The following is a 27975-nucleotide window of genomic DNA, read 5'->3' as shown; positions in this document are numbered from 1 at the left end:
GGAGGAAGTGATGCAGAACATGTAGCAAATGGTAAACCAGTTTTGCGAAGTTCCCTTGTGTGGATGTGTGAACCTCTCCTAAGTGACTGCTATACGCTTCACTGTGCTGCTGTCATTCCTTTAGGGCAAAAAAAGGAATATCTGGGAAACTTCACCAGATTAATAAACCTCATTCTTCCAACTACCTCCAGGTGACTGCAATGTGAGTTTGACTTGGCATCATAGGATCGTGGAATCAGCTAGGTTGGAGAAGACCTTTAAGATCATGAAGTCCAACCATTACCGTAGAACTGCCAAGACCACCACTAAACCATGTCACTAAGGGCCTCATCTACATGTTTTTTGAACTCTTCCAGGAACAGTGATCCCAACACTTCCCTGGGCAGCCTGTTCCAATGCCTGATCACTGTTTCGGTGGGGAATTTTTTCCTAATATCCAATCTAAACCTCCCCTGGTGAAGCTTGAGGCCGTTACCTCGTGTCCTGTTACTTGGGAAAAGAGACCACCCATCTCCTCACTGCACCCTCCTTTCACGTATTTGTAGGGAGCCAGAGTTAGAAGTAGTTGTAAATTCGAGATTTGCCTGTAGAGGTAGTTATAGATTAGTAAGTACACTTACAAATTTTAGTGTCACTTCTTGATTTTGTTTTCTAATATTATGGTTCAGTGAACTCGTCCAATACTGTCGGTAGTCTGCCTGTTCTGGGCAGAGTATAAAAGGCACCCCCACAGTGACCCCCATACCTGAGAAGGTTGTGGCAATCTTTTCCTCAAGTCATCTGGTTCGCAGATAATTTTAGTAAGTGGCTTCGTATACCCACATACTGGAGGATGCTTTGGTTGATTTTTAGGCATGGTTGAAAACAGCTGTTTTTCTTGGCTTGATTGCAAATGTGAGAAGATGTGATTTACCAAAGATAAAGTCATGTAATTGGGCTTTGGGAAGTGAGATGGTAAAGAGAGATGGTTCAGAAAATATGCTTTATTGCATTTGTCACAAAAGACAACTGAAACTGGGTAAGTGATGGGAGAGCTGATGATATCTAAAGGAAACTTATAGCTGCATTGGCAGCAGGATTCAAGCAGAGCATCCATGGTCTGAAGTGCTCAAGAAGCTCTGTGGCTTAAATCACATGTAACTGCTTCTTTCTTATTCTTATTACATCTTCAAAGTGTGAGGCAAACCCATCCTTTTTACACTTTTACTGTTGATTATGCCATCTTGGAGCCTTTGGTCTACTTTTAACCTCCTTTTTTTTAACAAAACCACACTACTTCCCTGGGGATTCAGTTTCCCTTCTGTCTTTACCTTCTCATTCTGATTTGTGTAATGGCACATTCTCAGATACATTCCTGTCACTAATATTCCTGTCTGTGTCATCTGTACCTATGATTTTCAAATCTGTAATGTTGTATTTAGCTTTTACATCTAAAGTTCTAAAACAGTAAGTATGTCACAAGCATGTAAGTAGTAAATGCCACCCCAATAGCACTGAACTAGCTTCTGAAACTCCACAAAGCCCACCTGGTTTCTGCAAATATGAATGAAATTTAAAAGAAAGCAAATCAAAAAGAGAAGGGACCTATGTATACAGATAACAGGCTAAATCTTGCACTCATTGCTCAAGTCTTACTCATACAGTATTCCTACTATAATTGCACTTCGCAGCTAGTTTTGCCTGAGGAAAGACTGGCTGAATGCTGAGTAATGACATCAAAATTAATTCCTGAGAAGCTAATGATTTATCACAGAAAGGATATTACTTCAGTTTTAGGAAAAAGTTCCTGTGTTACCGTATTCTAAGAATCCTTATCACAATGATTGTGTACAATAAAGTGTAATGAAAAGAAAATGTTTTAAAGATGCTAATATAGGTACCTATTGGCCTCAGCTAAGTCCATCTCTTAATTCCCTGGGGTGCTGTTACTCACATTGCTGTGACTTCAGGTGGGTGGCACAGGCATGTATGATCTTCCGTGTTAAGGCTGAGTGAGCTACTGTGGAGAACACTTCCTGCTGCCATCTCCTGGTGTGGAAAGAAGGCGTCCGCACTACATGCTGCATGAACACCTTGGGCCAAGGATAGATGGGTATAAAACAAGTCATGTCTACAGCACAGCCAGGCCTCATAGCTGTGATTTTCCTCCATTATGGCAGCTGAGAGATAGCTAGAGATGACTAATATTAGTATCAGAGTGAGACTTCAGTGTTAACTAGATGACATGAGAGCTGTGCAGTTAAGAGAAATCACTGTCTCAGAAAACTTAACTGAAAATAGGCAAGGCAGAGAAGAAAGGTAAGAAAATACAACCTCTGTTTTTCTGTATTTTTCTACCTGGTGAAACTATGCAGAAAGATCACTGTGACCTAGGTAACAAAGGCTGGCAGTAACAAAGCTAGCAAGTAAAATTCAGGTTGTCCAAATCCCATTATGTTACCTTGATCTAGTTTGGTGTAAACACAGTGAGCTCATGCACCTGAGATTGGACCTCCAATGGATGTGTGGTGAAGCTGTGCTGGGCACAGACTGTCAGTCTGGCTGTGTGGCCTGCACAGTCTGAAGCCTCCCCCTCTGCACAGGAAAACATGAGGGGCTCAAAAGCAGGAGCACTGCTGTTTCTAAGAGATCCAAGCCACCAGCTGTCATTGGGAATGTGTCTGCCTCTAACATAGTACCTTTGGGAGTACTGCTGCTATGATATTCCTGGGTGAATGGCTGTCATCCATAACCACTTTAATAGCACTGAAACCACACCAGGATGGTAGAACAGAGCTGTATCCTAACATCCCTTATTTTTAATGCACTCAGGACTTGGGGCTCAGAAAGGGTGTTGTATAGCTATGGTGCCCAGGAGGAAATGAGCTAAAGCTGTACTCAGGACCAGAAAGACAAGCCAAAATAAAGCTGTGTTACATCTATGGTACTCAAAGCAAAGGTGAGCTTTGGTGCAAATCTTGAAGGACTGTTTTTTTTAGGAGTAAGTGGTCTTCAGAATCTGTATCTCATCCCATGGCTTGATTATTTTTCTTAGCTTTGCCGGTGTTATCTTCAAGGGTAATATTTTCCCTATACAGCACGAGTCTGGTGATTTCTGGTGAGGCTTTCCTCATCATGAGCTCACCACGCAGGAACTGTGTGGTGTTCTGTATACAGGCCAAGGACAAACATTTCACCTAGGTCTTCTCTGCATAGCATTTTGTATGTTAGGTCTTGCTAACTCATTGAGATTAAATTAATTAAATGGAGTAAAATCTCTTCAGTGATGACTTCATGCACAATTGAGCAGATGTGGCTTCAGGGTTGTATTGTTTGACTCATGTTCATTTAAGATACCCAGTTTTGCCAGCTGGAGCTGCCAACTCCTAGCCACCCATATATGATTATTTGCTATGCATTGTTGAGTTTGGTGTAGCTGCATTTTTGTTTGAAATGTTTCCACAGTCACAGCATTTAGCAGGCTTACAGCCCAACTCACTTTGGAGATTTTATTATTAAAACCGTTGAAAGATGTCCTGCAGCCAATGCTTCTTTGAGTTTAGAAAGCTTCAGGTTTGGATTGTGCACTTTGGGTTACTTCACGTTGCCTTCATTTAATACTTCGATGACCTGTAGAATCTCTGGAACAGCTCCTAAGGATAGTGTAGATGCTATCATCATCTGGGGTCTCTTTTTAATCACTGCCATATTTTTTAAAAATATATGCTATAATCCAAAGACAAATCATGGGTCTCATTAAGTCGGTAGATCAGGTTCTACAGCCCATGTTATGCAAAGGTTCGAGGCAGCTGCTTGTCACAGCTTGTGTCTCACTGTCTTAAAAAAGACACAAATCTGTGAGTTGACCCAGTTTTTCTTTCTGGGAATTTGCTCTCCGGTGCAATAGAAAGCCTGTAGTGTTTGCTGTTGCCAGGCTTCCAGGATGGTTAGGCAGTGAGAAGCAGAAAAGCAGTTCTGCTCAAGTAGGTGCTTTTAAAGGCATTACCAGACTCTTCTACACAGATGATGGGGGAGTAACTTTTGCAGTTCCAATATGCGGCAGAATAACTGAACTTAGCTGTTGCAAACCAGAGAGTCACACTGCATGCATACATTTTAAAACTGATGTGCTACTTCTGATGTTTCCAGCAGACTTCATTCTCACGCTAAATTCAAAGTGTTTTTTTCCTATGTGACTGTAGGGAGCAGTGTTTGCAACATTACTGAGTGACTTGTAGTCTGGATGAATGAGGAAATAAAGGATAAGAGACCTGTTCTGGGAGTAGACCATAGTGCAGCCCCTTCAAATAGTTTTTCTTCTGAATGGTGGTTTGTCTTGTAATTTTCTTCAAAATAGTGTTTTAAGAAGTGAGAGTCTAAACATCCCCTCTGCTTCAGATCTGGAGTCTCACAGTTCTTTAATTCACAGGAGGGTAGGAAGAGCTTGGGCCATCCAAGGTGTCTTCCAACCAATATGTTCCCCCTTTCCACAGTATGGGAGATGCAATGGTGGTGTACAGGGGGATGAGCATCACAGTGATAAGACACTTGCTGCTGCATCTCTCACTTCTGCAGGCTCAGGGGAGCACAAGAAGTCCCACAACCACCAAAAGCTAGCAGCTGTATTAGGAGTAGCAGGCTGTGTAGCTACTGCAGTCTAGCCTGCACTACATTTCTGGGCTAGCATTTCCTTCCTGGCTCCCTCTAAATTTTAATCGCTGTTTTAATTCCTAAGCCTTTTAATTAGGTCTTGTACGGAATGGAGAAGAAACAGGATAGAGAAGTCATTTAACTTTCTCTTCATCCAAGCCACTCAGAATAATTTTCATCTTAAGCAGGAAGTTCTTTGAACCAGGCTATTACTCTGTCATGAGCTGTCTGTAATCCTTCCACATGCACAACACCTTCTCCACACCTTTCAATATGATTCTCACTAACAAGTCTGTTGCCCTATTTTACTCAAAATCCACTGAAGTCAATAGCCACCTTCACAGTGGGCTTTGAATCCTGACCTTAGATAAACAGATGGATAGGTATTTGCATTACCACAAATTTCTGTAGGCCTAATTACATCTTTATGTCCTACTCCTATCATATAAATGTTAATGTTATTGTGCTAATAAGTTTGGTAGCTTGCTGGGGTATACATGCAGTATCCTCTGAAATGTCCCCATAGAGCTTAATGGGAGCATTAGATCTCAAAATGACTGAAGAAAGCTATTTCTCCATAGGTTGCCTGTTGTCTGGGTAATTGTAACTAGGAAAGTGAAAAGGAAGCATTCTATTATCAAGTCCTAACACTTTATTTTGTAAAATATAGAATATTTTTTATGATTTATAACTTTTTTTATATTTTCACATTATAGGCTAATACAGTATTCTTTTCTATGTGTTTTGTGATGCCAATCTAGTAGTCCTGCATTACTGGTAGTTGTCCTGCTACTGCTCAGCATGGGAATAGCTCCCTTGCTATCATGGACACTAATCAGTTTACATTAGCTGGGGTTTTAGGCTATTATTTCTAAATTTTACATCTGGAAGTTGAGATGGTTTGAAGCTATAACTTCTATAGTTTCCTGATCATACAGAAAACTTGCAGGGTGTGTTCCTTCAAGTAGTGCAAAAGAATGCCACTACGATTTGGTTGCCTTTAATAGATCTGCCAAATACCAACAGGAGAAGCAAGAATTAACATGTTCACACCTCATCTTAGCTGCATTCAGGGATAAACAAAGTCCTTCACTCCACCCTCCACTGAAAACAGACAACAGGAGAAAATTCAACATGTGAAGGCTGAATTTCTGTTTCCATTTCCAGTGAAATCTTTAGCAAATATTGTTTCTAAGCCTTTGTTTTTCTGTAATACACATATATTCAGGTTATGAAACTGCACTGAGCAACTCTGGGAAAGTGTGTGCCTTGGCTTGCATTAATCACACAGTCACACAACTATGGGGATTACAGAAGAGAGTGACTCATCTACTGATGACAGTAGGTAAAAGAAAGGGCAGTGGGGGTGTGGGGGCGTCCCTAGTTCTCATACCCTCTTAAGGGAGTAATGCAAACACAAAGCTGGAAGGGAAGCTGTTTGTCAAGAGTCCAGGTCTACTACAGAGGGCAGTGAAGGTCATGTAACCCCTTCCAGAAACTGCTGAAGCCCTGAGTTAAAACTAGTCTGGTTTCTGAGGGAGAGGGCTGCTTGGTCCCTTTACTCCTGTTGGGAAAAGTAGGTCTGCTAATTTAGCTTATGTCAGTATGATCTCCTCTCTCATTAGAGTCCCTACCTTGATGTAGCCACAGGGGCAGTCCTATCCCAATACAGATTTTGTTAGGTGAAGGATGACAATTTCAAAATTGCTCCAATGCTCAGTTAGGAACTTACTGACGGATTATTATGCTGACAGTAACTCAGTAGTTGAGGTCCTCCACAGATCTATACTTGAGTACAACAGACTGGATATGTAGAGAAAGCATCCGCAGTAGCAGTACTCCCATGGTACGGTGGTTTCAATCATGTGAATCCATTCACCTAAACAATCCATCTCTCCTATGAAGACAGGCTGAGAGAGTTGTGGCTGTTCAGCCTGGAGAAGGAGAAGGCTCATGGGAGACCTTATAGCAGCCTTCCAGTATCTGAAGGGGGCCTACAAGAAATTTGGAGAGAGACTTTTTACAAGAGCATGTAGAGATAGGACAAGGGGTAGGACAAGCTTTCAACTGAAAGATGGCAGATTTAGATTAGATATTAGAAAGAAGTTCTTTACTGTGAGGGTGGTGAGGCACTGGCACAGGTTGCCCAGGGAACCTGTGGCTGCCCCATCCCCGGCAGTGTTCAAAGCCAGGTTGGAATGGGCTTGAAGAAACCAGGTCTAGTGGAAGGTGTCCCTTCCCATGGCAGGGGGTTGGAACTGGATGAGCTTTAAGGTCCTTCCAACCCAAACTATTCTGTGATCCTATGAATACTAGGGAGTGGCACTTCAAAGATTTGAAAATATCACTAAATGGGAAGAAAAAGAGAAGACTGAGGAAACATGACAAATGTGAGAATGTTTGCATTTTTTCTGTGTTGTGGTTTAAAGCCAATCACATAGCTTGTCCGCTCACTCCCCCCCTTCTTTCCCTCCCTCTACTCCCGGAGGGACAGAGAGGAGAATCAAAAAGAATGCAACTCCCACGGGTTGAGATAAGAACAGTTTAGTAACTAAGGTGTAACACAAATCACTACTGCTACCACCAATAATAATAATGCTAAAGGAAATAACAAGAGGAAAGAATACAACACCTCAACACCAGCCAACAGATAACTCGCCCCATTCTCCCCAGCCGAGCACCGACCGATACCTCCTCCAACCCTGCAGTCCCTAGCCCTTCTGGGTAACTCTCCGTTACATCCTGGGCATGACGTGCTGTGGTATGGAATACCTCTTTGGCTAGTTTGGGTCAGGTGTCCTGTCTCTGCTTCCTCCCGGCCTCCCCTCCTCCCTGGCAGAGCATGAGGCTCAGAAAGTCCTTGGCCAGACCAAACATTTGAGCAGCAACTAAAAACATCGGCGTTATCAGCACTCTTCTCAGGCCAAAAGATCAAAACACAGCACTGTACTAGCTCCTAAGAAGGAGAAAAATAACTGCTACTGCTGAACCCAGGACATTCTGGAACAGACATTAAGGCAGGTGATGTTGACTCATAGTTCCAGCCTGGCAAAGGAACATGGTGCAGTAACTGCCGGCATTGGTGACAAGGGAAAAAGAGTATTATCTATGTCCCCATGAGATGGCACCCTGAATCAGCAGTGCACACAGGGATGGGTTCGAAATTTTATCTTCCTGGACAGAGCGGATCACTGATGTTATAGTGAGAAGTGATAAATCCAAAGCATTGTATCTCTGCTTTTGTTTCACAGCAGTTGATCTTAGTCTTTGTTGTGGGAAAAAGATGAAGTTTCAGAATAACGCGCCATGGGTTTTTTTTTGTCTCTTATATATATATGCATTTCCCCTTATACTTTGATTTCCTGGTCATATTAGGGGGCTGTTTCACAGGCTCTTCCAAGTAGTCAGTCAAATCTGTCTCTGTTAAGCTGATTTATTTGTATTGCACCAAGCATTATGCCTGGTGCTAAGTTTTGGGAGCAATACCTTTAGGGAAAGTAGTCAGATTCTCAACAGCCTGATTCCAGAACATGGGATCATTAATTTCTCATCACCAGATTAAAGGCTTTGTTCTCACTGAAAGCTGTCATGTATTTGGTTGCCTATTTCATTTTTTTTTCCCAGTGAAATGTACACCCCAGTCCAGAACAGCCTCACTAAAAAAACCCCAAAAGTAAGTAAGTAGGTATGAGAAATTAATTTCCAGTCTGTTGTTAGAAGTAATCACCGGTGAGTAATACTTCTACGTCAGCAGATGTGTCTGAAGAAAACTGTTGCTACCATACATGTTGAATCAGTGTGTTGCTATGTGACACCATCATTTATGTGTAACAGGGCATACACCTTGGGAAGAAAGAGAAAATAGAGACAGCTTGTTGCTGTTCAGTTGTCTTTCTCAATGGAACCAGAGAATAACACTTTATTATTGCAAATGTTATTCTAATTTCAAATTACCTTGTGGTTTGTAACTGTCAGTCTGATCTTTGATAGTATTTCTTATGGAAATTAAAAATATTTGGGCTATCACTTATTCCTGTTGCTAAAAAGAAATCCGAACTCATGTTATGTGGGGAATATTAAAAGTGCTGCTGTGTGTACCTGTTTACAGACTCTGCAATCTTACCCTTTGAATTTTTCTAATTGTGTTATAGGTCACCGAATCAAAATAAAAAGTACAACTGACCTCCTGTCATTGGCTTCCTTGCAAGATCCACAGCTTACTGTGAAAGCTGTAACTTGGTTAGGAGACGTTTCATGACTGGCAGCTTAGAAAGAATGCACCAGTTTGTTCTATTTATATTCATTTCCACTTGTAGGTGATTTCCCATGTGGTCTTCAGAGCATAACAGCATTAATTGCAATCACGTATGCACTGAGCATTAGTGAGTTTGGGGAAGGAAAAAACAAACAAACAGAACACTACAGTGTTTGAGTCTCTGAAATAGTTAGAATAGTTCTCCATGTGGTCTTGAGCAGGAGGAGTTTCCCTCCTCCCAAATAAGCTTGCCCTAAGGGTGGAGAGAAGGTAGCTGGTTTTTGTTCCCTTCCAGCAGTATGCAGGGACAGCGTTCCTGGGAGCTGTTCAGAGGGAGTGTCAGGGAGAGCTGGGGGAGCGAGGGCTGAAAGCGGGCTGACTAACAGGAGAGTCAGCTGGCTGGTTGCATCCCTTCTGCAAGGAAGTGCGTCCAGCTTGCCAGTTCATAGATGAAGACACACATATGTAACTTCTGGATCCCAGCATCCAGCAGTGTCTTCGTGTTTTTCCTTGGGCTGTGTAAAAGAGAGGACAAGAGCTGAGCTATTACTTTGTAAGTAGACTGTGACTTGTCTGCATTACAAGGCTTTAATATTCAAAGTGTTCCACATCACACACCCATTGTTTTTCCCTGATTTACTTATTTTCTGACATAATATCACAATAGAAGGTGTCCAACTAACAGCGGGCTTAAAAATAATTTTGATTTTTTTATAAGGAAAAATCCTGTTGTTTTATTCTCTCTTATTTTTTTTTAACTTGGTGATAGAAATACAGGCCATAATAGGTGTGTGTTGAAAGTGCTTTGAGATTAAACTGAACAAGCCTAATTTAGTGAAAGGTAAGTGCAGGACACAGGGAAGCTGATGCAAGTAGTTGTTATTCAGTCAGACCATGAGAGAGTGTTCCTGAACTGGGAGAGAGTGGCTTCATTTCTTGTCCGTTGCAAACCTCAACTACCTGAGGTTAAGCATGTTGTAATTTTCAGATCAGCATCTTCTACTTTTCCACATCTTCCTGGCTGGGCTGTAAGTAAGACACAGTCATATGGCAGGAGTTCTCATAAATATGAGTAAGAAGCTACCAGGAAGTCACAGTTATTTTAACATTGCCTCCAACGGCAAATAAGCCAAAAATACCCATTCTCAGGGAAAGCAAGACTTCCCTCTGAGCTGCTCAGTTACCAGTGCCAGTGTGGACTCCTTCATCTGAAGCATCACAATTGCAGCAGTGATTATTAGTTTTGTAGCACCATGACCAGAAATAATTAATTTCTCAGCAGTAACTAGGTCAGGCTGAAGGATTCAGTACAGCTACATAGTGCCCGACCTCAGCCATCACAGAGCTATTTTCTAATTGTGGGTGATGTTTATACACCTCCAGCTTGGCAATGTAGAGTCTTTTCTCTTTTCCACTGTCCAGCCGTTAAAATCAGCTTTACAACATGAACCCAAGTGTCCTCATCCTGGAGGTGAAGGGATGGGATTTTCTGCTCCCCTTCCACCTCTAGGGACAGCAGAAAAGGCTGCTGTCTTGCAGAAGACCTGGCTGCCTGTGGAAGGAAGCTCTTGCTTTACAGCAATAAGGAGGGCAGGTATTTTCCCTGGAGTGTTAACTCCAGTGTGGCCTTGGGCTTTTAGGGCAACCAAATACAGACCTGTTCCCCTTACAAAGACAGAGTTAAGACACTGCCTTAATGCATATACAGATGCTAGGTGCTCAGCCACACACTCCTACATGTTTTGTTTGTTACCCTGGGTGTCTTTTTCACGATTGCAATTTTTTCTGCAAATAGCGGAAACTCCAAAGTAATTTGGAGTACTGTTTTGCTCAGAAGGCCTTTTAATTGCTCCTGTATTCTCTCCTTCATAGTCTTCCTTCATTCTTGTCTGGTGCCTTTTGTACTGTGCTTGCTGAAGGCAATGGACAAAGGCTGCTCTTTCCTGCCAGAGCTTGTTGTTGTCTTCAGTAGCTGGGCAGGTAAAGACAACTTGGGTGTGAATCATTTTGCTCCTGCAATGCAGGAGTTGCTATGAAGCATGATTAAGGCTGGGGGAGGGAAGAAAGAGAGAGTGAGAGGGAGTGTGTGTCTGCACAAATTAAGGTTGGTAAAGTGGGAGTGGTGTCAATGAGCAGGCAAGGTAAGAGAGCCTTCTGCTCAGCAAGGTTTCACCACCGGTAGTTAGTTCTTCGTGCTGTACCCATTCCATTGACTTGTTTACCAGGATTAGAGCTTGGCAAAGTAAGTACAGCTTTTTTTCCTCTTCTGATACTTTAGTTAACACCTAACTAATAGTTAAAAAAGTCTCCACAGTGAAACATAATGTTGTAGAGGGAGTGGGATAAGGAACTTTGTTCAAAAAGATACCATCTGAAATGAAAGGAGCAAAGATCCTCCCCAGACTGCAATGTTTTGGTTTCATCCCAAAATTGCTGCATTGCTATGCTATATTTCTTCCCTCTGAAAAGATTTATTGGAAGCAGTGAATCGGATCTGGCAGGTAAGACAGTGGAGGGCATTACGAATTATTAAAATACGGTGGTTTATTGCAAATGGCTTTCCCTGTATCAGAAAAAACAGGTTGTGTATGATACCATGAAACATACTCCATGTGTCAAAATAGCATTTGGACTGTCTTGTAAGTCTCTGTTATAGAGGAGTATGCCTTTCATTTTATGCAGAGGTGTGCACACTGCACTCCATTTGCTTTATTACTCAAGTGATTAACCCACGCTTGTTTAAAGTGAAGGGCAGGAACTTTGGTCCAGTAATTACCAATTTATTTTCAGCGTGACAGTTTAACGAATTCACTGGCTATTGAGGTACAACAAAGCATATTGTGGTGGCTCATCCCGATTTCCTTCCTGGAGTGACTTTCCCTGCTATTTTGCTGACAGTGCTTTTTCTCAGCCGTACAAGATGTTCTAGTCCCACATCAGTCTGATGTCTTGCATTCCTCAAACAAATGTCTGTTCAGAGGAAACTGTGTCCTCGTTGCATAGCCAGGTATTCCGCCAGGTAGAGAGTTGTCATTTTTGTAGAAGTAAGAAGAAGAGGCTCACAGAAATCCCTTATTTCCTTTATATTTTCTGCTTGCTGAGTAAAAACTAAAGTGGGTCATGTTCAGTGCTTGAGCTAATTTCAGATATTAATGCCTCATTTGTGAAACATGCATATATCTTGTTTCATACGGTTTCAGACAGTGGAAGTTTGCTTGAACTGGAGAGAATACAGCACTGGCGCTCACAGCTCCTGAGCTGTAAACCAAATACACTTCCCCAGCACTGAATGGCCAGCACTGGTCATGCTGTATCTGTCACAAGTGACTTCTCCTGGAAGGACTGCTTAACCAGGACAAGAATAAAATAAATGCTTGTTCTGCTTTATCAGATTATCCCTACCCTAAAGTTAAAATAACTTGTCAGACATTTCCACACAGGCATTCCTATTCTGCTGGTTATATTTTTAAAAGATAAGCTGTATTTAGCTTTTCTCTTAGTAAGCAGGTAGTAAACAAAGCCTCTCTCTTGGTTTGGGAGGGGGGAGTGTTTGTTGTTGTTGTTTCATTCAAGAGTGACTAAGCAAAAATGGTGTCTTAAACATGTTTAAAGCAGGCTTTTCCAAACTGGTTCCGTAGCCTTTCGGCCCCCTTCTGTACCTGAAAGTGCTTCTGTAACTCTGTGACAGTTTTAAGGAAAGCTGGGTGGATCACAAGCTACCTGTGCTTAGAAGATGCCCCAGTGCCGCGGGCCTCTCTGGAAATGCTGACATACCGCTTTCCCGGGAAAGGAGGGACTCAGCAAGAATCAATGCAGCAGGCCGTTCTGAAATTTCATTTTCAGTTTGTTTTACTCCTCCCTGTTTGAGGGTTCCCTGTGATTACTGACTCAGGAGCTTGGTCTAATTTCTAAGACTGTTAATGGGCAGCTAATGGGCTTTCCTGTACATGGGAGCTTCAGCCCTTCTCACTTGACTGGAACTGGCTTTACTGGACTCCCAAGGCTTGGGATGCTCAAGTCCTTAGTGGGATTTAACATTTTGAAATGTTTACTACAGTAATTTTTTTTCAGTAATATGAATGTCATAAGCTCCTAAATATCATAGAATCATAGAATCATAGAATAGTTAGGGTTGGAAAGGACCTCAAGATCATCTAGTTCCAACCCCCCTGCCATGGACAGGGACACCTCACACTAAACCATCCCACCCAAGGCTTCATCCAACCTGGCCTTGAACACCGCCAGGGATGGAGCACTCACAACCTCCCTGGGCAACCGATTCCAGTGTCTCACCACCCTAACAGGAAAGGATTTCCTCCTTATATCCAATTTAAACTTCCCCTGTTTAAGTTTTAACCCGTTACCCCTTGTTCTATCACTATGGTCCCTGATGAAGAGTCCCTCCCCAGCATCCCTATAGGCCCCCCTTCAGGTACTGGAAGGCTGCTATGAGGTCCCCACGCAGCCTTCTCTTCTCCAGGCTGAACAGCCCCAACTTCCTCAGCCTGTCTTCATACGGGAGGTGCTCCAGCCCCCTGATCATCCTCGTGGCCCTCCTCTGGACTTGTTCCAGCAGTTCCATGTCCTTTTTATGTTGAGGACACCAGAACTGCACACAATACTCCAGGTGAGGTCATACATCATAAATAACTAGAGCATAAAAAAATGGCTGACCAGGTGAATTGAAGAAGTGGTATAGAGATTATTCTTCTCTATCCAGCCTGTTGTTCAAAGTTAAGGGTGGGACTGAGCTTTTCTCCCAACAAAATGCCGTGAATGGGCATTATTTGAATGGTAGCACTGAAAGAAATTGGGAGAATGAAGAGCTTTACTGCTACCAGGAATAGTTTCACTCCAAAAAAAAAGAGGCTTTGAGAGTATCAGCAGTTAATATATGAATAAAAGGTAAATAAAAGGTTCATTACAAAGTACCTCCTGCTTTCCTCGATGAAAAAGGAACACTGAAACTTTGTAGAAAATGAACCAACATGAGCAGTATCAGCGTTACTAATGAGGTCAGAAGAGGTTTTAAGCTATGGTACAGCTTTTCACTGGCATAAGGAAAAAGAGTTTCATTTAGTTTTGCAAAATTTCCTATTTTATTTTCTTACTCTGAATCTCTTGCAACTTAAGGAAGCAAAACACAGGTAGCACACACGCATCTTAAAATCACCCTAGGTTTGCCAATATAACTGAAAATACCAATGGTAAAATGACAGCGTAGGATTTGCAATATTTAGCTAGAAAGGGTCAAGAAGTATTTTTTTAGTGGTTATGATTGCATGTTGAGTTTTGGCCTGTAAGGAAGATCCAGAGGCCTGAATAGAATAATATGAGGCCATCCAGCACTAAAGAATGATATTCTTTAAGTCAAGATTTCTTTCAGATGAGCTACATGCCTCATTCTGCATTGTGATGTTCTTTGTATTGTTTGACTTCTTGAGGGGGGTAGATGTTGAATGACACATTCTTTGTTACCTGGGTAATTTTCCACCTGGTTCTTAGTAAGAAATACCTGAGAAGCTGCTACTTGCCACAAATCTCAAATTTTAGGGGGCTGGGGAGGGGGACAAAGAAAGAGAAAAGGAGATAAGGATTATGTATTCTGTGTTCATTGTGAATGGTTGAGTTAATGGGGAAGATAAGGTAGGTAGCCTGTGCAAGGCAGTTTATTTAAGACATGCACAGGCACAAAAGTGCACGTCTGGGATGAGCAGCTACAGACAGGCACTTTAAAGGATGATGTTACATTGCTGCTTTGCCTCTTGTTCCAAGTTACTCCCTCATCAGCAGTCTCAGTCCTTCAAATTTTTTTTAACTGACTTTTGCCAGTGTTCTGCCCAAAGCTGTTGTCCTTTATGGTGCATGCTGAGCCCTCTTTTCTGGTAATTATTTGCTTTCCTGCGTGATAAGTTGTAACTACGTAAATGAGATAGATGGTTGCATTGCTGCGCTGGTGCTTTAGACATATAAGATCTCTGAGATATGTTTCGTGAGCCTCACTCTGACATCAGCGTGACTACCTGCTGACATTGTAAAATGGGATCTCACATGGATAATCTCTCTTTACCTAGCAGCTGCTGGGCACTGCCAGGCTACTGGCCCCTAGATGTTGCAAAGCATACTCTTCTATATTTTTATGTAGGGATAACTTTCTTCAGTGATATATATTTAATGTTTCCCCTCTTCAAGACAAATTCCCATTTATTTTTTTTTCCCAGTGGAAGGAAATTTGTTAGCAAACAGTTTGTTGCTAATACCAACAGCCAGAACATTTTGCAAGAGTGCAGTGCCGGTTAGGTGTGCTTTTCAAACGTGGATTTAAAGAGCCTTGGTTTTATGCCAGTACCTTTGTGGTTTTTTACTTAATTAGATTGTGCAATGCATTTCAGTAGCCTTTTATACTGCATCTTTTAGCCCAAAACAAACCAGTTGCCAAGTAAAACAGTTGCCTTACCAAATAGATGCAAGAACATTTGTAAGTTAATTAAAATAAAAATAAAGGCATTTATTTTATAAGAAGCCTTTTCTAATCAAACAGGCCTTACAAGTAAATCAAAAGTGTTTCCCCCTACTGTGTCACAGGCAAATTGTGCACCAGTTCTGTTACTCCCATAAAAATGTTAAATACCACAGATTATTTGGAAGTCATTCACTACTGTCAAGTACTACAACAGTGTCTCTGTACAGTAGTGTCAGATATTTAGCTACGTTTGAGTGGTATGACACATGCACTCAAACAGGAGACAGTTCTAATTCAAAATGCCTTTCCAAACCAGGAGGAGTGGGAGCAGTCAAGAAAGTTACCTTGCTGGAGACAGTTGCCTGCCCATATGTTCCCTCTTCCCCTTTCTCTCTTCTCATACCTTTCTGCTTCTCCTTTCTCCCACGAAAGTGAGATCTTTCCTGCACTAGGATGTAAGTTATATGAACTAGGTAAGTGAGACTGCAGTATTAAGTAGCTATTGGAGAGAAATCCCTGTCCTTAAGGTGTTTCTCAAAAGATTAGCAAACCTTCTACCAATGTAAGAAATAACTGACTTTCCTTTTCATGATAGGATAAAATAGGGCCCCTAGATCTTCAGTGTCAGAGCCTGACATGCAAGTGTAGATAGGTATGTGTCTGGATAAGAACACAGCTTTTAAAATCACCCCTCCATGTTTATTCCACTATTTTGCCATTTTTTTCTGGATAGAGCAAATGCTGGAGATATCCTTTATGTTCTGTGTGAAATCTTATGCTCAATATTTATCTTTTCCATTTCCTTTCTGCCTCTGTCAGTAGCTTTGATGGAGCTGTTTAACGCCAGTTTTAACAGATTGCCTTTTTTTTAGGGATAGATGACACTGGAGGCAGAGTAGTGTCAAATTCACTATGACAAAAGGGGTTGTCTTTTTTGTGCTTGCTGGTCTAAAGCCAGACTTGTGCTGTTGACTGAAATTCTGTGTTTCACCCTTGTCAGCTTGAACCTACACAAACATGCTTAGACCAAAGTGCAATTTCAGGTATGTGAAAGCAGTCTAGAAGATGGGAATACTCTCTGGCTTTCCCAGAACATGGGCTGCAGTGGCTGTCCCTTGGGCACTACCCTTCCCATTTCTGACTGCACAGATCAGCTAACAGCCCTGTGGCAACTGTAGCTATTAGGAACAACTAGGAAAATATTTGCGGTTAAAACAGTGTAATTGGTGAGTGAGCACACAGCAGTATTTATTTAGGAGGCTTCCTTTAAGTTGCTCGGACAATCTCAACCTATAGGACCAGACAGCTTTCTGAAGACTTCGAGCAAGGCTAGGGAGAATGGGGAATCGTCCCTCAGAGGAAGGACAAAAACTAAAGCCTTGATGAACAATTAGCCATGAAGCAAGAGACAGGAGCGATTATGAGACTATTAAAGGTCTGTCTGAGAGCCAGGAGAGCCCAGAGCATAGGCAAAGTACCTTAGAAGTTGACACATTCTAAGAGTATCAATTAAAAACAGATTAAATTCATATGTGATCCAATTTGACTCATGTGCGTGGGTCACCCTGACCTACCCAGATTTCCCAAAGTGCTTCTGGCAATACTGGCTCGTGTAATATGTGGGATTGCCATCTGTCACTTGAAGATGATGGCTGTTAATGAACCACTCTCATTTCTTTGGTTGGATGTAGATGAGACCTCAGGAGCTGCCAGTGTGCTGGCAAAAGCTGAGTGGCCTCAGTCAGGCCCTTCGCTCTTCTCCTGGAAGGTTCAAGCTGCTCAGTTCTGTGCGGGTGTCCAGCCTCTTTCAGTGGTCTGATGCAGCCCCACCACAGCAGGAGCTAGAATTACGCTGAGTCATCTTTCTTTTCTCTTTTCTGTTTCAGGATGACAATGGATGCTCTGCAACTAGCGAACACCGCCTTTGCAGTTGATATGTTCAAAAAACTATGTGAGAAGGACAAAACAGCCAATATTATATTTTCCCCACTGTGTACCTCAACATCTCTGGCTCTGGCATATAAAGCTACAAAAGGTGATACTGCAGACCAAATGAAACAGGTAAGGTGTCAGCATTTTGTTCTGTGGCTGCAAAATTATGTGGCACTTGGAGATGCTTTCTTATTTATTCTTATTAATATACTACTAGACATCTGGTTCCCATGTAAGTCAGGCTGCAGACCATCCCTTCAAAATTCCAGGAAGTTTCCCCACTCCATAAACCCACACAGAAAAAGAGGTTGAAAATCTTGTATAAAGAAAAAGCTTTCTCAATTGTGTACAAGGTGGACATGGCAGAATCCTCAACAGTTGTGTTGAAGCTTTGTCTCCTTTTAGCATGGTGTTGATTGTGGCTGCAAGTCACAGTCAAGATCACTCAATTTTCTGGATAACTGTTTTTTCTTTTTTTTTCGTCTTTCAATACTGCCTAAGCTTTATAGAATTGGAAAAGATTTTTCCATTGTCTGTCAGCAGCAAGTATGGTTAGCAGCTCCGTCACTGACATTTCCCCTTTCTTCTGCAATACCGCTAGGAGGAGGCAGATGAAGCAGAAGAAGGCTCAACTTCAGCCATGTTTCTCCTTACAAGCAGCTTGTGGTGTTTAAGGGGTTTCCAACACCATGGTACAGTATGGCAGTTTATCAGGGTCTCTCTACAGTGCAGGGAGACAGCCTTGCAGCCTCTTCTGCTGCCCCTGTGTAAGCAGAGATTTGCATAGTTCCTTTTTATCCTGGTGAGGGTGCCCATGGTTTCTGCAGTTCCTTAAAGGTGGATCAGAAACAAATTCCATATGCATTTGTGTGATAATTATTACCTACTTTTGATGGATATTCTACATATTTGAATATATTTTCCCTCCACTGGGAATTCCTCTCTGTACCTTGTCGTTCACTGAAGGGAGCCCCACTTGCAGCCCCCTGTGCCCTCACTCATGCCACAGGTTTACAATGAGTTTTGTGCTATTCACAGAGCTGCATAGCAATATATCCATGAAGATCTTCTAGGCGTTGCAGATTTTTCCACACAGCATTGTGGGGTTTTTTTTCTTTTTAATTAAATTAACTCCGATCATTATTATTATTTTTTTTAATTTAGATGACCCCTGCAGCTTCCTCACCATTTCAGAATTCAAGCATTTTCTTCTTAATGGGAGATTTCAAAATATTAACCTGCTCTTAATTTTGTTTTCACTTATGTCTGTAATTTGCTTTGAACCATCCCATAATAAGTTAGCATACACGTCCACAAATGTAGCTCTGTTTCACAAATGCGTTTATGTTTCATATTTCTCAAGTGGTATATAAAAAGTCCTGACTGCAAACACTCAGGAGAGCTTGGTATGTTTTTAAATGTAGAATCTCCTGTTTCCCACTGTTCTAACTTCTTCCTGCCCCTGAGTTCGTGCTTGGTTTTTAAATACTAAATACAAAGGGAGCCAAACTGGCAGTCTTACTCTGGAATATCAGTTAACAAACTTATGCCAAAAGCTTTCCCAGGTAAAGAAGTAGCAGTAGTTTAGCTTTCTCCCCAAATAATTTCCAGGCACAGAAGCTTTCTGCATGTAAAATGCTAAGAAATAAAACTGTTGGAGGAAAAGGAAACAAGTGGAGAAAGTTGTTTCTGAGGAAATGACTACGGAGTTTGGCTATGAGACCTGCGCTGGTGCTGTATGCTTGGGAGCTTATTTTCTGCTCCTGCTGAGCAGGGAGAGGGAAGGACACAGAGGGCTGGCTAAGGCAGAACAGCAATTTGCTGTGTCTGTGAAGATACGATGTGTTCAGGGAGAAAGAGCAGTAGTGAAGGACAAAGGGAAAAGCAGGTTGCTAGTGCCTGCCATGCCTCATGTGGGAGTCTGAGACATGTGAGGAGGGTTGGGCAGGCTGCCTGTAATGAAACAGCCACCATCATAGATCCTGTAATAAGCAGACATTAGGAATTCAATTCATATTTACAGGGTTATTTTCAAACGAGACCAGCAGAAACCTCTCACCTCTGGTGCCTAAAAGCAGTAAGCTTTAGGTCACCCCAGCACATCCTAGAACTGGACTTGTCATTCCCAGGAGCTGGGATGTGGCCATGTGTGGGTCAGCAGCCTTACCTCCAGCTCATACTTCGTCTGCCAAAACAGACATACTTATCTGATCATTTTTTGCTGAAATATCACATGATGTCATAGGATCATAGAATCACAGACTGGTTTGGGTTGGAAAGGACCTTAAGATCATTTACATCCAGCCCCCCCTGCCACGGGCAGGGATGCCTCAGACTAAACTGTATTGCCCAAGGTTCTGTCCAACCTGGCCTTGAGCACTGCCAGGGATGGAGCATTTACCACTTCTCTGGGCAACCTGTTCAAGAGCTTCACCACCCTCACAGTAAGGAGTGTCTTCCTTATGTCTAATCTAAACTTCTCCTGTTTAAGTTTGAACCCATTACCCCTTGTCTTATCGCTACAGTCCCTGTCATGTATCAGTCACAGCAACCAGAAAACTTGATGATCTGTTAAGCATTTTTAAAGGTGTAGCCCACTTCTAGAAAGGAGACTAACTGGGACCGTCATTTATCTGGCTTAAAAGCTCCAGGTTTTTGAACAGGAATATAAGTTAGGTGAAAACCTGACTGTATACTACAGCATTTTAGTTGAGAAAGCCACATCACCAGCATGAACAGCTCTATTGAGTTTTTGGACCGCTCACAGGAAAGAAATGCAATTGGTCAAAGTTCTTTTAGGATCAGATTTTTAGATTTATGTGAGGATGCCAAATAAATAGATGATTTTTGAGTAAGAGCAGTGAGAGGTTGTGTTGTTAGCTTAAATACAAAAAGCCACAATTCTGGTCACAAACGAGCATTACTTTTTGCAAAGCTGTTAGGAATATTTAGATAATAATAATAAAAATAAAGATGTTTAGTATTTTATTATATTCATTTTACAGGTACTCCATTTAAAAGATGTCAAAGATGTTTCTTTCGGGTTTCAAACAATAACTTCAGACGTTTCCAAACTCAGCTCTTTCTTTGCACTGAAAATGGTCAAACGGCTCTTTGTAGACAAGTCTCTTAATCCTACCACAGTAAGTACTGCAGAAAAGCCTGGTGCTATGAATTGCTTGGCCAGCATGTCGATGGGTTATGGTATCAGACTGCAATGTTATTTAAAAAAAATTCTCTCACTTTTGGCTGTTAATTGGGTAGACTCAGATGATGAACAATGTAAAATGCTCTGATGCCATGCAAGTTTGTAGGAGGACGGATGAGTGTTCTGCCTGACCCCAAGCTATGCAACTATTGCAACACTTCTAATTCTTTCATTAATGTGCTTTATGTCAGTAGCTCAGTAGGTTTTCAATGTGACCTAACTTCTCTGCCACATCAAGGTCTTTGCCTTGTAAGTATGAGTGAAAAGCAGTTTTAAAAAAAGTTCGTGGGCCAAGTGTGTGTCCAGTTCACACACCCAAGTAATTACTACTTAAGCTGTCTGAGGAGGCAGGAGCCTGGCTATGGAAACACCACAAGTGGTGTTTGGCCTTATAACTTACGGACCTTGCAAATACCTGGGAAAAACATTGGTGGTTTTTTGTTTGGTTGGTTGGGGGTTTTGTTTGTTTGGTTTGTTCTGTTTTGCACCCTAAGCTGCTTTTGAGTAGGGCCCCAAGCAAAGACAAAGTCAGCCTAAAAGTGGTGTTTCAGAAAATTCAACATGTTTAAATGGTGCTATAATAATTTAATAATTTTATAATCATATTGATAGGAATGTTTTTAAACTGAAAGAGGGTAGATTTAGATTAGACGTTAGGAAAAAGTTCTTCACTATAAGGGTGGCGAGGCACTGGCACAGGTTGCCCTGAGAAGCTGTGTCTGCCCTGTCCCTGGCAGTGTTCAAGGCCAGGCTGTACTGAGCTTGGAGTAACCTGGTCTAGTGTGAGGTGTCCCTGCCTGTGGCAGGGGCTGGAACTGAGTGAGCTTTAAGGTCCCTTCCAACCTAAACCATTCTGTGGTTCTATGAATCATATTGCCTGCTGTTCAGCCTCTGCTACAGCAAAGGCCAGTACCTATCCACAGCAATAAACATCAGGTGATGACAGACATGATGTGAGCATCTGTAGCATTTATCTCAGTCTTCCTTATTACCCAGGTCTGCACCAAGGGTTGTTTTATCCTTTCAAACTCTGAAAATGTAGTCACTCCTGCAATACCAAAGTTACTTTAGCTGCTGATGTAACACCACTGGACTGAAGACAACCTTGGGAGCAATCTGCTGAATGTAGCTGTGCATCCTGGTTGTCATCCACTGTCACTCATATTAAACTCCCCAGCTACGTGGTGGTGAGACTTGGGATGCTGATGTTGCAGACTCTGTAGAGAGCCATTGAGGGGGTGGCATTTAACCTAGGATGACTTTGGTACATTGTGTCTTTCAGGACTTTGTCAACTCTACAAAGAGGCCTTTTCCATCTGAACTGGAATTAGTGGAGTTCAAAGAAAAACCCGAGGAAACCCGGCAGAAGATCAACAAATCTCTTTCAGAGCTAACTGATGGTGAGTACAGCTTAACCTTGGGGGTGCTGTTTGCCTCTTTCGAGAAAGAGATCTTTGTCCTTGTGACACGTCTTTATTAATGCTTCTAGAAATAAACACCTAGAGAAGGCAAGGAGACTAGAGCTACTATTTGGATTCATGAGGATTAGCAATGTCAGCCTGTTTTGGAATTACACTGCAACACTTCTGAAGGTGGAAATGTGGGACTGACCTTGCATTAGCCTTGGGCAAAGCTGTTCACACTTGACTGCGGCAAGACAGTTTGGGAGGATGACAGCTCCTGGCTGTGTTGCTTCACAAACATCTGACATAGATACACCAAACACCAGGGCCCTGGTCTACTTTAAACATTTTACTGTGATGGGAAGTACCTGCTGAGCTCTGCATTTCAGGCTGTTAATTAATAGCTTGGCTTAGTTCAGCTCGGCTGCTTTTGCCAGCAAGGAAGCCACAAGCAGATGTGCATCTCTTATTTGCCTTCCTGTGGGAATGGGGCAGCAGGAACTTTTCCTGCAGTGCTGCTGAGCCACCAACCATGGGCCTGAGTTATGGGAGATGCCCCTCAGTGACCATGAGGATCCCTGGGGCAGAACCTGCCCAGTCTGTTGGGGACAGAGATCTGGCCCTGGCCCAGGAGATCACTCAGCCTGTTTGCAGCCTAGGCACAGGTGTCTTTGGGGTCTGTTGCTGCCTGTTGCCCTCGTGTGGTGCACATATGCAAACATGGGTCCACAACTGGTTTTTCCTGGGATGGCACACATGCCCATGTGAAATTATCTCGCCCTGTGCAATTCACGCATGAAGGCAGGACTTGCCTCTACTGTGCTCTGAATTCAGTGTCTTTTATGGCAGTGCTTGCACAGGTCTAAAACAGAGTAAAGCACACAACATTTCCATATTCTTTTTGAAGTCTGTAGCAGTATTTGATTATGAACTGTAACCAGAGCAGCATTTTTTGCTGTTCTGGTTATTTTATTCTCATGTATCAGTCTAGAAGTGAGAGGCTGCTAATATGGAATTTCCCTTCAAGTCTTGCCCTCCTAATGGCAAATACTTTTTTGCTTAAACCTGTGGAATTTCACTGAAAATTCAGTACTTTCTTTCAGGTACTGAACAAAGCAGTAAATGTAGTTTTGATAACATGCTATATAAGCCAAGAAAACCTGTGATTTGGAAGATCTGCCTTGGACCTAAATCCACTTTCAAACATTAAGCTGCAATTTTAAGTCAGTGCTTCTTTTTGGAATTTTCTAGTAGAATTAAAATATTTTATTTGTGAGGTGCAGGACACAGATTTTTTAATTCAGTGAAATGTTACCATATATGCTGATAATGTTTTGTTGTATTAACAACCATCTTAAACCTGTTCACAGGCAAAATGGAGAATATTTTGAATGAGGATAGTGTAAATGACCAGACTCAGATCCTCCTAGTTAATGCAGCTTATTTCATCACAAATTGGATGAAGAAGTTTCCAGAGGCAGAGATCAAAGAATGTCCTTTTAAAGTCAACAAGGTATGTTATGTTCTGAAAAAAAAATAAAAATTAAAAAGTACTGTTTTCACTCAAGAAAATGCAAACTTTGAGCTAAGGAAACCCAGCAATAGAAAATGAGAAATACGTATTATTATAGGATTCTTAGACTCTATATAATGCTATCTGCATGCTGTTGCAAGGGTCCCTAAACCAGTTTGCTTGTTGTGTTGTTTTAAAACTTTGCTGGTGCATTCACATCTGTCTTTCAAAGGCCCAGTGTGAAAACAGACTGTCCTGTTAGTATATTTAGACAACAGGAGCTGAGTACAAGTGATCAGAAGCAGACATTGCCTACAAGGAGATACACATTCTCATGGGTAGCTTCTTCCAAGAGCTTGCAGCCTGTACCAGAGGCTGCATCCCAAACCCAGTAGAGACGAAGCACAAAACATTGCATTTCTCATGGTCACAGGGCTAGTGAAACATCTACACCTGAGGGGTCTCTTTAAGAATACCCCTTATGCGCCTGGCCCTGTGCTTTCCACTTCAGGGATGGTGCCCCATCAATCTCCCTCTTTCCAGTCAGGTTGAGGGCTACAGCCCTTGGCATATCTGCTGTGCTTAGCCATGAGGTACAAGTGTGTGCAGCGCCTATGGCCATTGCCTTCAGGAATCTGTAACCAGATATGAATGTTGCCATCATACGTTCCGCTTTAAACCAAAATATAAAGCTGGGCAACATTTGTGAGATAAAGAGATTATACTCCAAATATATACATATGTATATACGTGCATGAGAAAAGTTGGAGTTTCAGGTTCATTGAAAATATTCACAAATTACCACATCAGCAACAGTTTTGGCTAAATAAGTTTTAAAATTATACAATCAAAACCAAAATTAAGGAAATATCTCAAGTTCCTTTTTCTATTTTTCAAAAGTAACACTTCAAATTTTATCATTTGAATTTTAAACGTTTCCAGATGAACAGTGCAGCTTGTAAATCTTCCTTATAAAATAGTTTTGCTTTGGTTTGTTTCCTTCATGAAAGGCAAAGACATGGGCTTTAGATACGCCTGAAATTTCTTCTTTTTCTGTTTCAGCTCCTGAAGAAAATATCAATTATTCGTATGAACAGCTTGACCTTCACGGTTGAGAAGTGTTCAAGTCCTTGATACTTACTGGCATTAAAATGTATAATTGTATAGACAGTATAGTTTGTAGCACTCAGTGAAATAAGCATAAAGGGCCACTGATACTAGATAAATTTCTCTTTTAAGGCACATCCCCCATATATTGCTGTTATATTAAGTAGAATTCTATTCCACTTTTCTTTGTAAAGCTGCCTACTGTAAAAAGGCAAGAGAGTTTCTTACAGCTGGTTTAATTACCTGTGAAAGCCAACAAATTCTCTGATGGTAACTCAACATACCAATTCCATGCAAGCTTACAACTTTTCCAACTCTCACCAACTTGTTTGTTAATTAAAAGAAATGCTCGATTGTTTTCTCTGTGTTTTGCAGACTGAAACTAAACCAGTGCAGATGATGAATCTGGAAGCTACTTTTTGCCTGGGCTATGTAAAAGAATTAAATGTTGCCATCCTTGAGTTGCCATGCCTTAACAAACATATAAGCATGCTCATTATGCTGCCCAAAGAGATTGAAGATGAGACCACTGGCTTGGAGAAGGTGAGATGAAAAAATGTAATTGGTATGATGTGCCCCCTGGAAACAGCCTGCTGATAATGGCATATGCTTAGGGAAGGTTTTTCTTATTTAGATGCTATATAGAAGGAAACAAAAAGTACTTTTCCTGTGAATTTACCTTCTTATTCTGCTTCTCTGTTCCTGATCTCCTGTCTGTGATGTTGTTTACACTGTGGCCAAGCGTGAGGTTGTGAACAAGAGTTTTAGGTAGGGTGCACACAGAGGACATTGTGAAGTGCAGAAGGTGCTCATGTTGCACTTTAGGAATCTGCATCAATTTGAAAATCTGGACTTCTAAAATAGTTTTCATCTTAAGACTTTTATTCTTTCCATAGTAAAGTGCTTAAAGTTGTGCTTACTGAGTACTCAGTACTGCTGACATTACTTACTCTGGTGTCCTCATTTTTTTCAGTTGACATGTATCCATGATTTATTTTACTGAGGTCTTACACTTAATTTTAATTTTGAGCAGAGGTGCCTGAAAATGAACCATTTTTTATTACAGTTGCACATAAATTTGAAAATGAGTAAGGCTTTTCCTGAAGAACAACTATTTCTTATGTCATTTCTCTATAAAAATTTTAGAACATACTTTCACCTCTATTCAAAGTTTAAGGATTAAGAGATAGATGATCATGCAAGTCTCCTTTGTATTTTGCTACAACTGGCCATAAATTGTAAAGGCAGAGGAGTCTGCAGCTGTAAGGTACTTTTTAATGTAGGAGTAAATTACAGAACTCCTATCTTAAAATGCAAGAGAGGCCTTTCTGATAGTAGTTTGTTACGGGCCCAAATTCTGCCTCATCACTTCCCAATTTTTAAAAAATTGATCAAACAGCTTCATGATTGACTGAGATCAGGCTCTGGATTTGGAGTCTTTTTCTGTCCCAAATACAAGCAATTTCATTACTCTGTAGGGTCAGGCTACAGACCTTTGGATCTGCCACTTGGCTGGGTGTAGCCTGAGTACAGATTGTCTTTCTCAGGTTCCTTCACATGGTGGTTGAAGTGATTGCCTGTCAAAGGCTTGTAAAGGGGGGTAAGAATCACAGCATGCATGTAAAATGGACTTGCTCCAGCGTTGTGTTCTATGGATTAAGTCGTATTTGCATCAATACACCTGAGAGTAGCTTAACCCTGAATGCTACAGTTGTGAATTCAAAAGCAAAGGTCACCTTTTGGACTTTACTTTTTGGGGGCTTGATAGGACTGGGAAGTTCAGGAATGGTCTTTTTTTTCTCTTTCATTGGACTGCTCAGTAACTTCCATTGTTCCTTTATGTCTTCAGCTGGAAAAGGCACTCACTCCAGAGACATTATTACAGTGGACCAATCCCAGCATGATGGCCAACACCAAAGTGAATGTATTTCTCCCAAAGTTTAGCGTGGAAGGTGATTATGATCTGAAGCCACTTCTGGAAAGCCTGGGAATGACAAGTGTCTTCAATGAGAATGCATCCGATTTCTCTGAGATGTGTGAGACCAAAGGTGTGGTTATGTCAAAAATCATCCATAAAGTCTCTTTGGAAGTAAATGAACAAGGTGGCGAGTCACTAGAGGTACCAGGATATCGGATTCTGCAACACAAAGATGAATTTAAAGCTGACCATCCATTTATCTTTTTGTTTAGGCACAACAAAACCCGCAATGTGATTCTTTCAGGCCGGTTCTGTTCTCCTTAATCAGGGTGTATTCATTATGAAAAAGCACAATTACATTTATGGTGGTGCATTTTCCTATAAAGCTTGGCATCCTGACTACCACCTCTGAAAGGAAATCCGGGAGTTTCGTATATCAGCGGGGTAATACAATGTACTCTACATATGCAGCAGGACTAGTTTATCTTCTTATGTTTCATCCCCGTAAGCTGAAGGATTCTCACTGTGAAGAACACATCGTGATTTACTGAGAAGTATGCCAGCCTTGGCAATGAATATATTTTGTTCCTCTTTGACATCTTTTTCCCCAAGCAAAGTGAACTGAGAGCCTGTTTTATATAGACCAGGAGTTGGAAAGGGCTCTGGGAGGAAGGGCTACATTCCTGCTCTCTAGCCAAACTCTTCTTCCTTGTGACCCATGCTCTGTGGATTCCTACTGCATAGAAAGGGAAAATGTGGACATGTGGTGTGACAGCCCTCTCCTTGTAGCTGGCTACACCCTGGTGGACCAGAGAGTGCCCTGCTGGATCCTGCCAATGCCCAGTGAAACACTGTCCAAGTTTGACAGCCTAGCTAGGCAATTCAAGCTAGCATCAGAGTTTGCATCTGTGAAACAGCAGCTGCACTGAGACCTGTGGATGCAAGAGGCAATAACCATGGTGACAGAATGTTTACCCAGAAGACTCTTCAGCATGACCTACGTTGGTCCGTAAATTGGACTTTGCTGTGTGGAATTTTTTGACTCTTTGCCCTTTAGACAAGATGGGACCAATTCACCACAGCTACAAGGAGTCCTATTATATATATATCCCGAGAAAAACAACAATTATGCAATTCTAGGATACAAAACAGTTGAATTAATACTGGAAGTGCCACACTTTTCATGCACAGATTGTCTGCAATTTCTAGTTCTGGATTCAGCATTAAGGAGACTCCATACAATTACTTGATGTCTGAGGCATGAGAAATAAGGACTTCAACTTGAGTGAGATTAACATTGTAATTACCAGTCTCCAAATTCCATATGAAGTCATGGTAATCAGATTTCATTTGTGTCTGAAGACTGTCTGCTGCATATGTTCAGTACTGGTTTACCTAATTACTGTTCAGAATAAAGCACTATAAAACCCGTGTCAAATGTCTGCAATACCTCCTTCGTCAGTTGGTGTGTTCACTCTTGTGTGTTCACTGTCAGTGTTCACTCTTGGCCTCCAATAAATGACAGCAATGAAAATGAATCCATTTAC

General features: G+C 41.6%; 1 protein-coding gene across 2 annotated transcripts; it reads left to right on the top strand.

Moving 5' to 3' along the window:
- Positions 1-20: 20 nt before the first annotated feature.
- SERPINB5 (serpin family B member 5) lies at positions 21-27975 on the top strand. Of its 2 annotated transcripts, none has more exons than XM_065667492.1 (7): positions 21-31; positions 17234-17408; positions 20285-20422; positions 21770-21887; positions 23261-23403; positions 24886-25053; positions 26360-27975. In XM_065667492.1, the coding sequence occupies exons 2-7, from the start codon at positions 17235-17237 to the stop codon at positions 26750-26752; spliced, it is 1134 nt and encodes a 377-aa protein (XP_065523564.1). In that variant the 5' UTR covers positions 21-31; position 17234; the 3' UTR covers positions 26753-27975. The 2 variants fall into 2 exon arrangements, with proteins under 2 accessions (XP_065523564.1, XP_065523563.1); XM_065667491.1 differs by lacking the exon at positions 21-31 and adding an exon at positions 11050-11126.

The sequence above is a fragment of the Lathamus discolor genome, chromosome 2 (genome assembly GCF_037157495.1).
Source record: "Lathamus discolor isolate bLatDis1 chromosome 2, bLatDis1.hap1, whole genome shotgun sequence".
In the NCBI taxonomy this organism is placed as follows: Eukaryota; Metazoa; Chordata; class Aves; order Psittaciformes; family Psittacidae; genus Lathamus; species Lathamus discolor.
Note: the sequence above shows the minus strand (reverse complement) of the source record. Positions and strands in the feature narration are given on the sequence as shown.

Bases quoted from the DNA above. Each gene is read 5' to 3' on its own strand.
- SERPINB5 (XM_065667492.1), top strand. From the start codon at position 17,235: ATGACAATGGATGCTCTGCAACTAGCGAACACCGCCTTTGCAGTTGAT. The intron at 20,423-21,769 runs GTAAGTACTGCA...TGTGTCTTTCAG, and splicing joins AGTCTCTTAATCCTACCACA to GACTTTGTCAACTCTACAAA. The intron at 21,888-23,260 runs GTGAGTACAGCT...ACCTGTTCACAG, and splicing joins TCTTTCAGAGCTAACTGATG to GCAAAATGGAGAATATTTTG.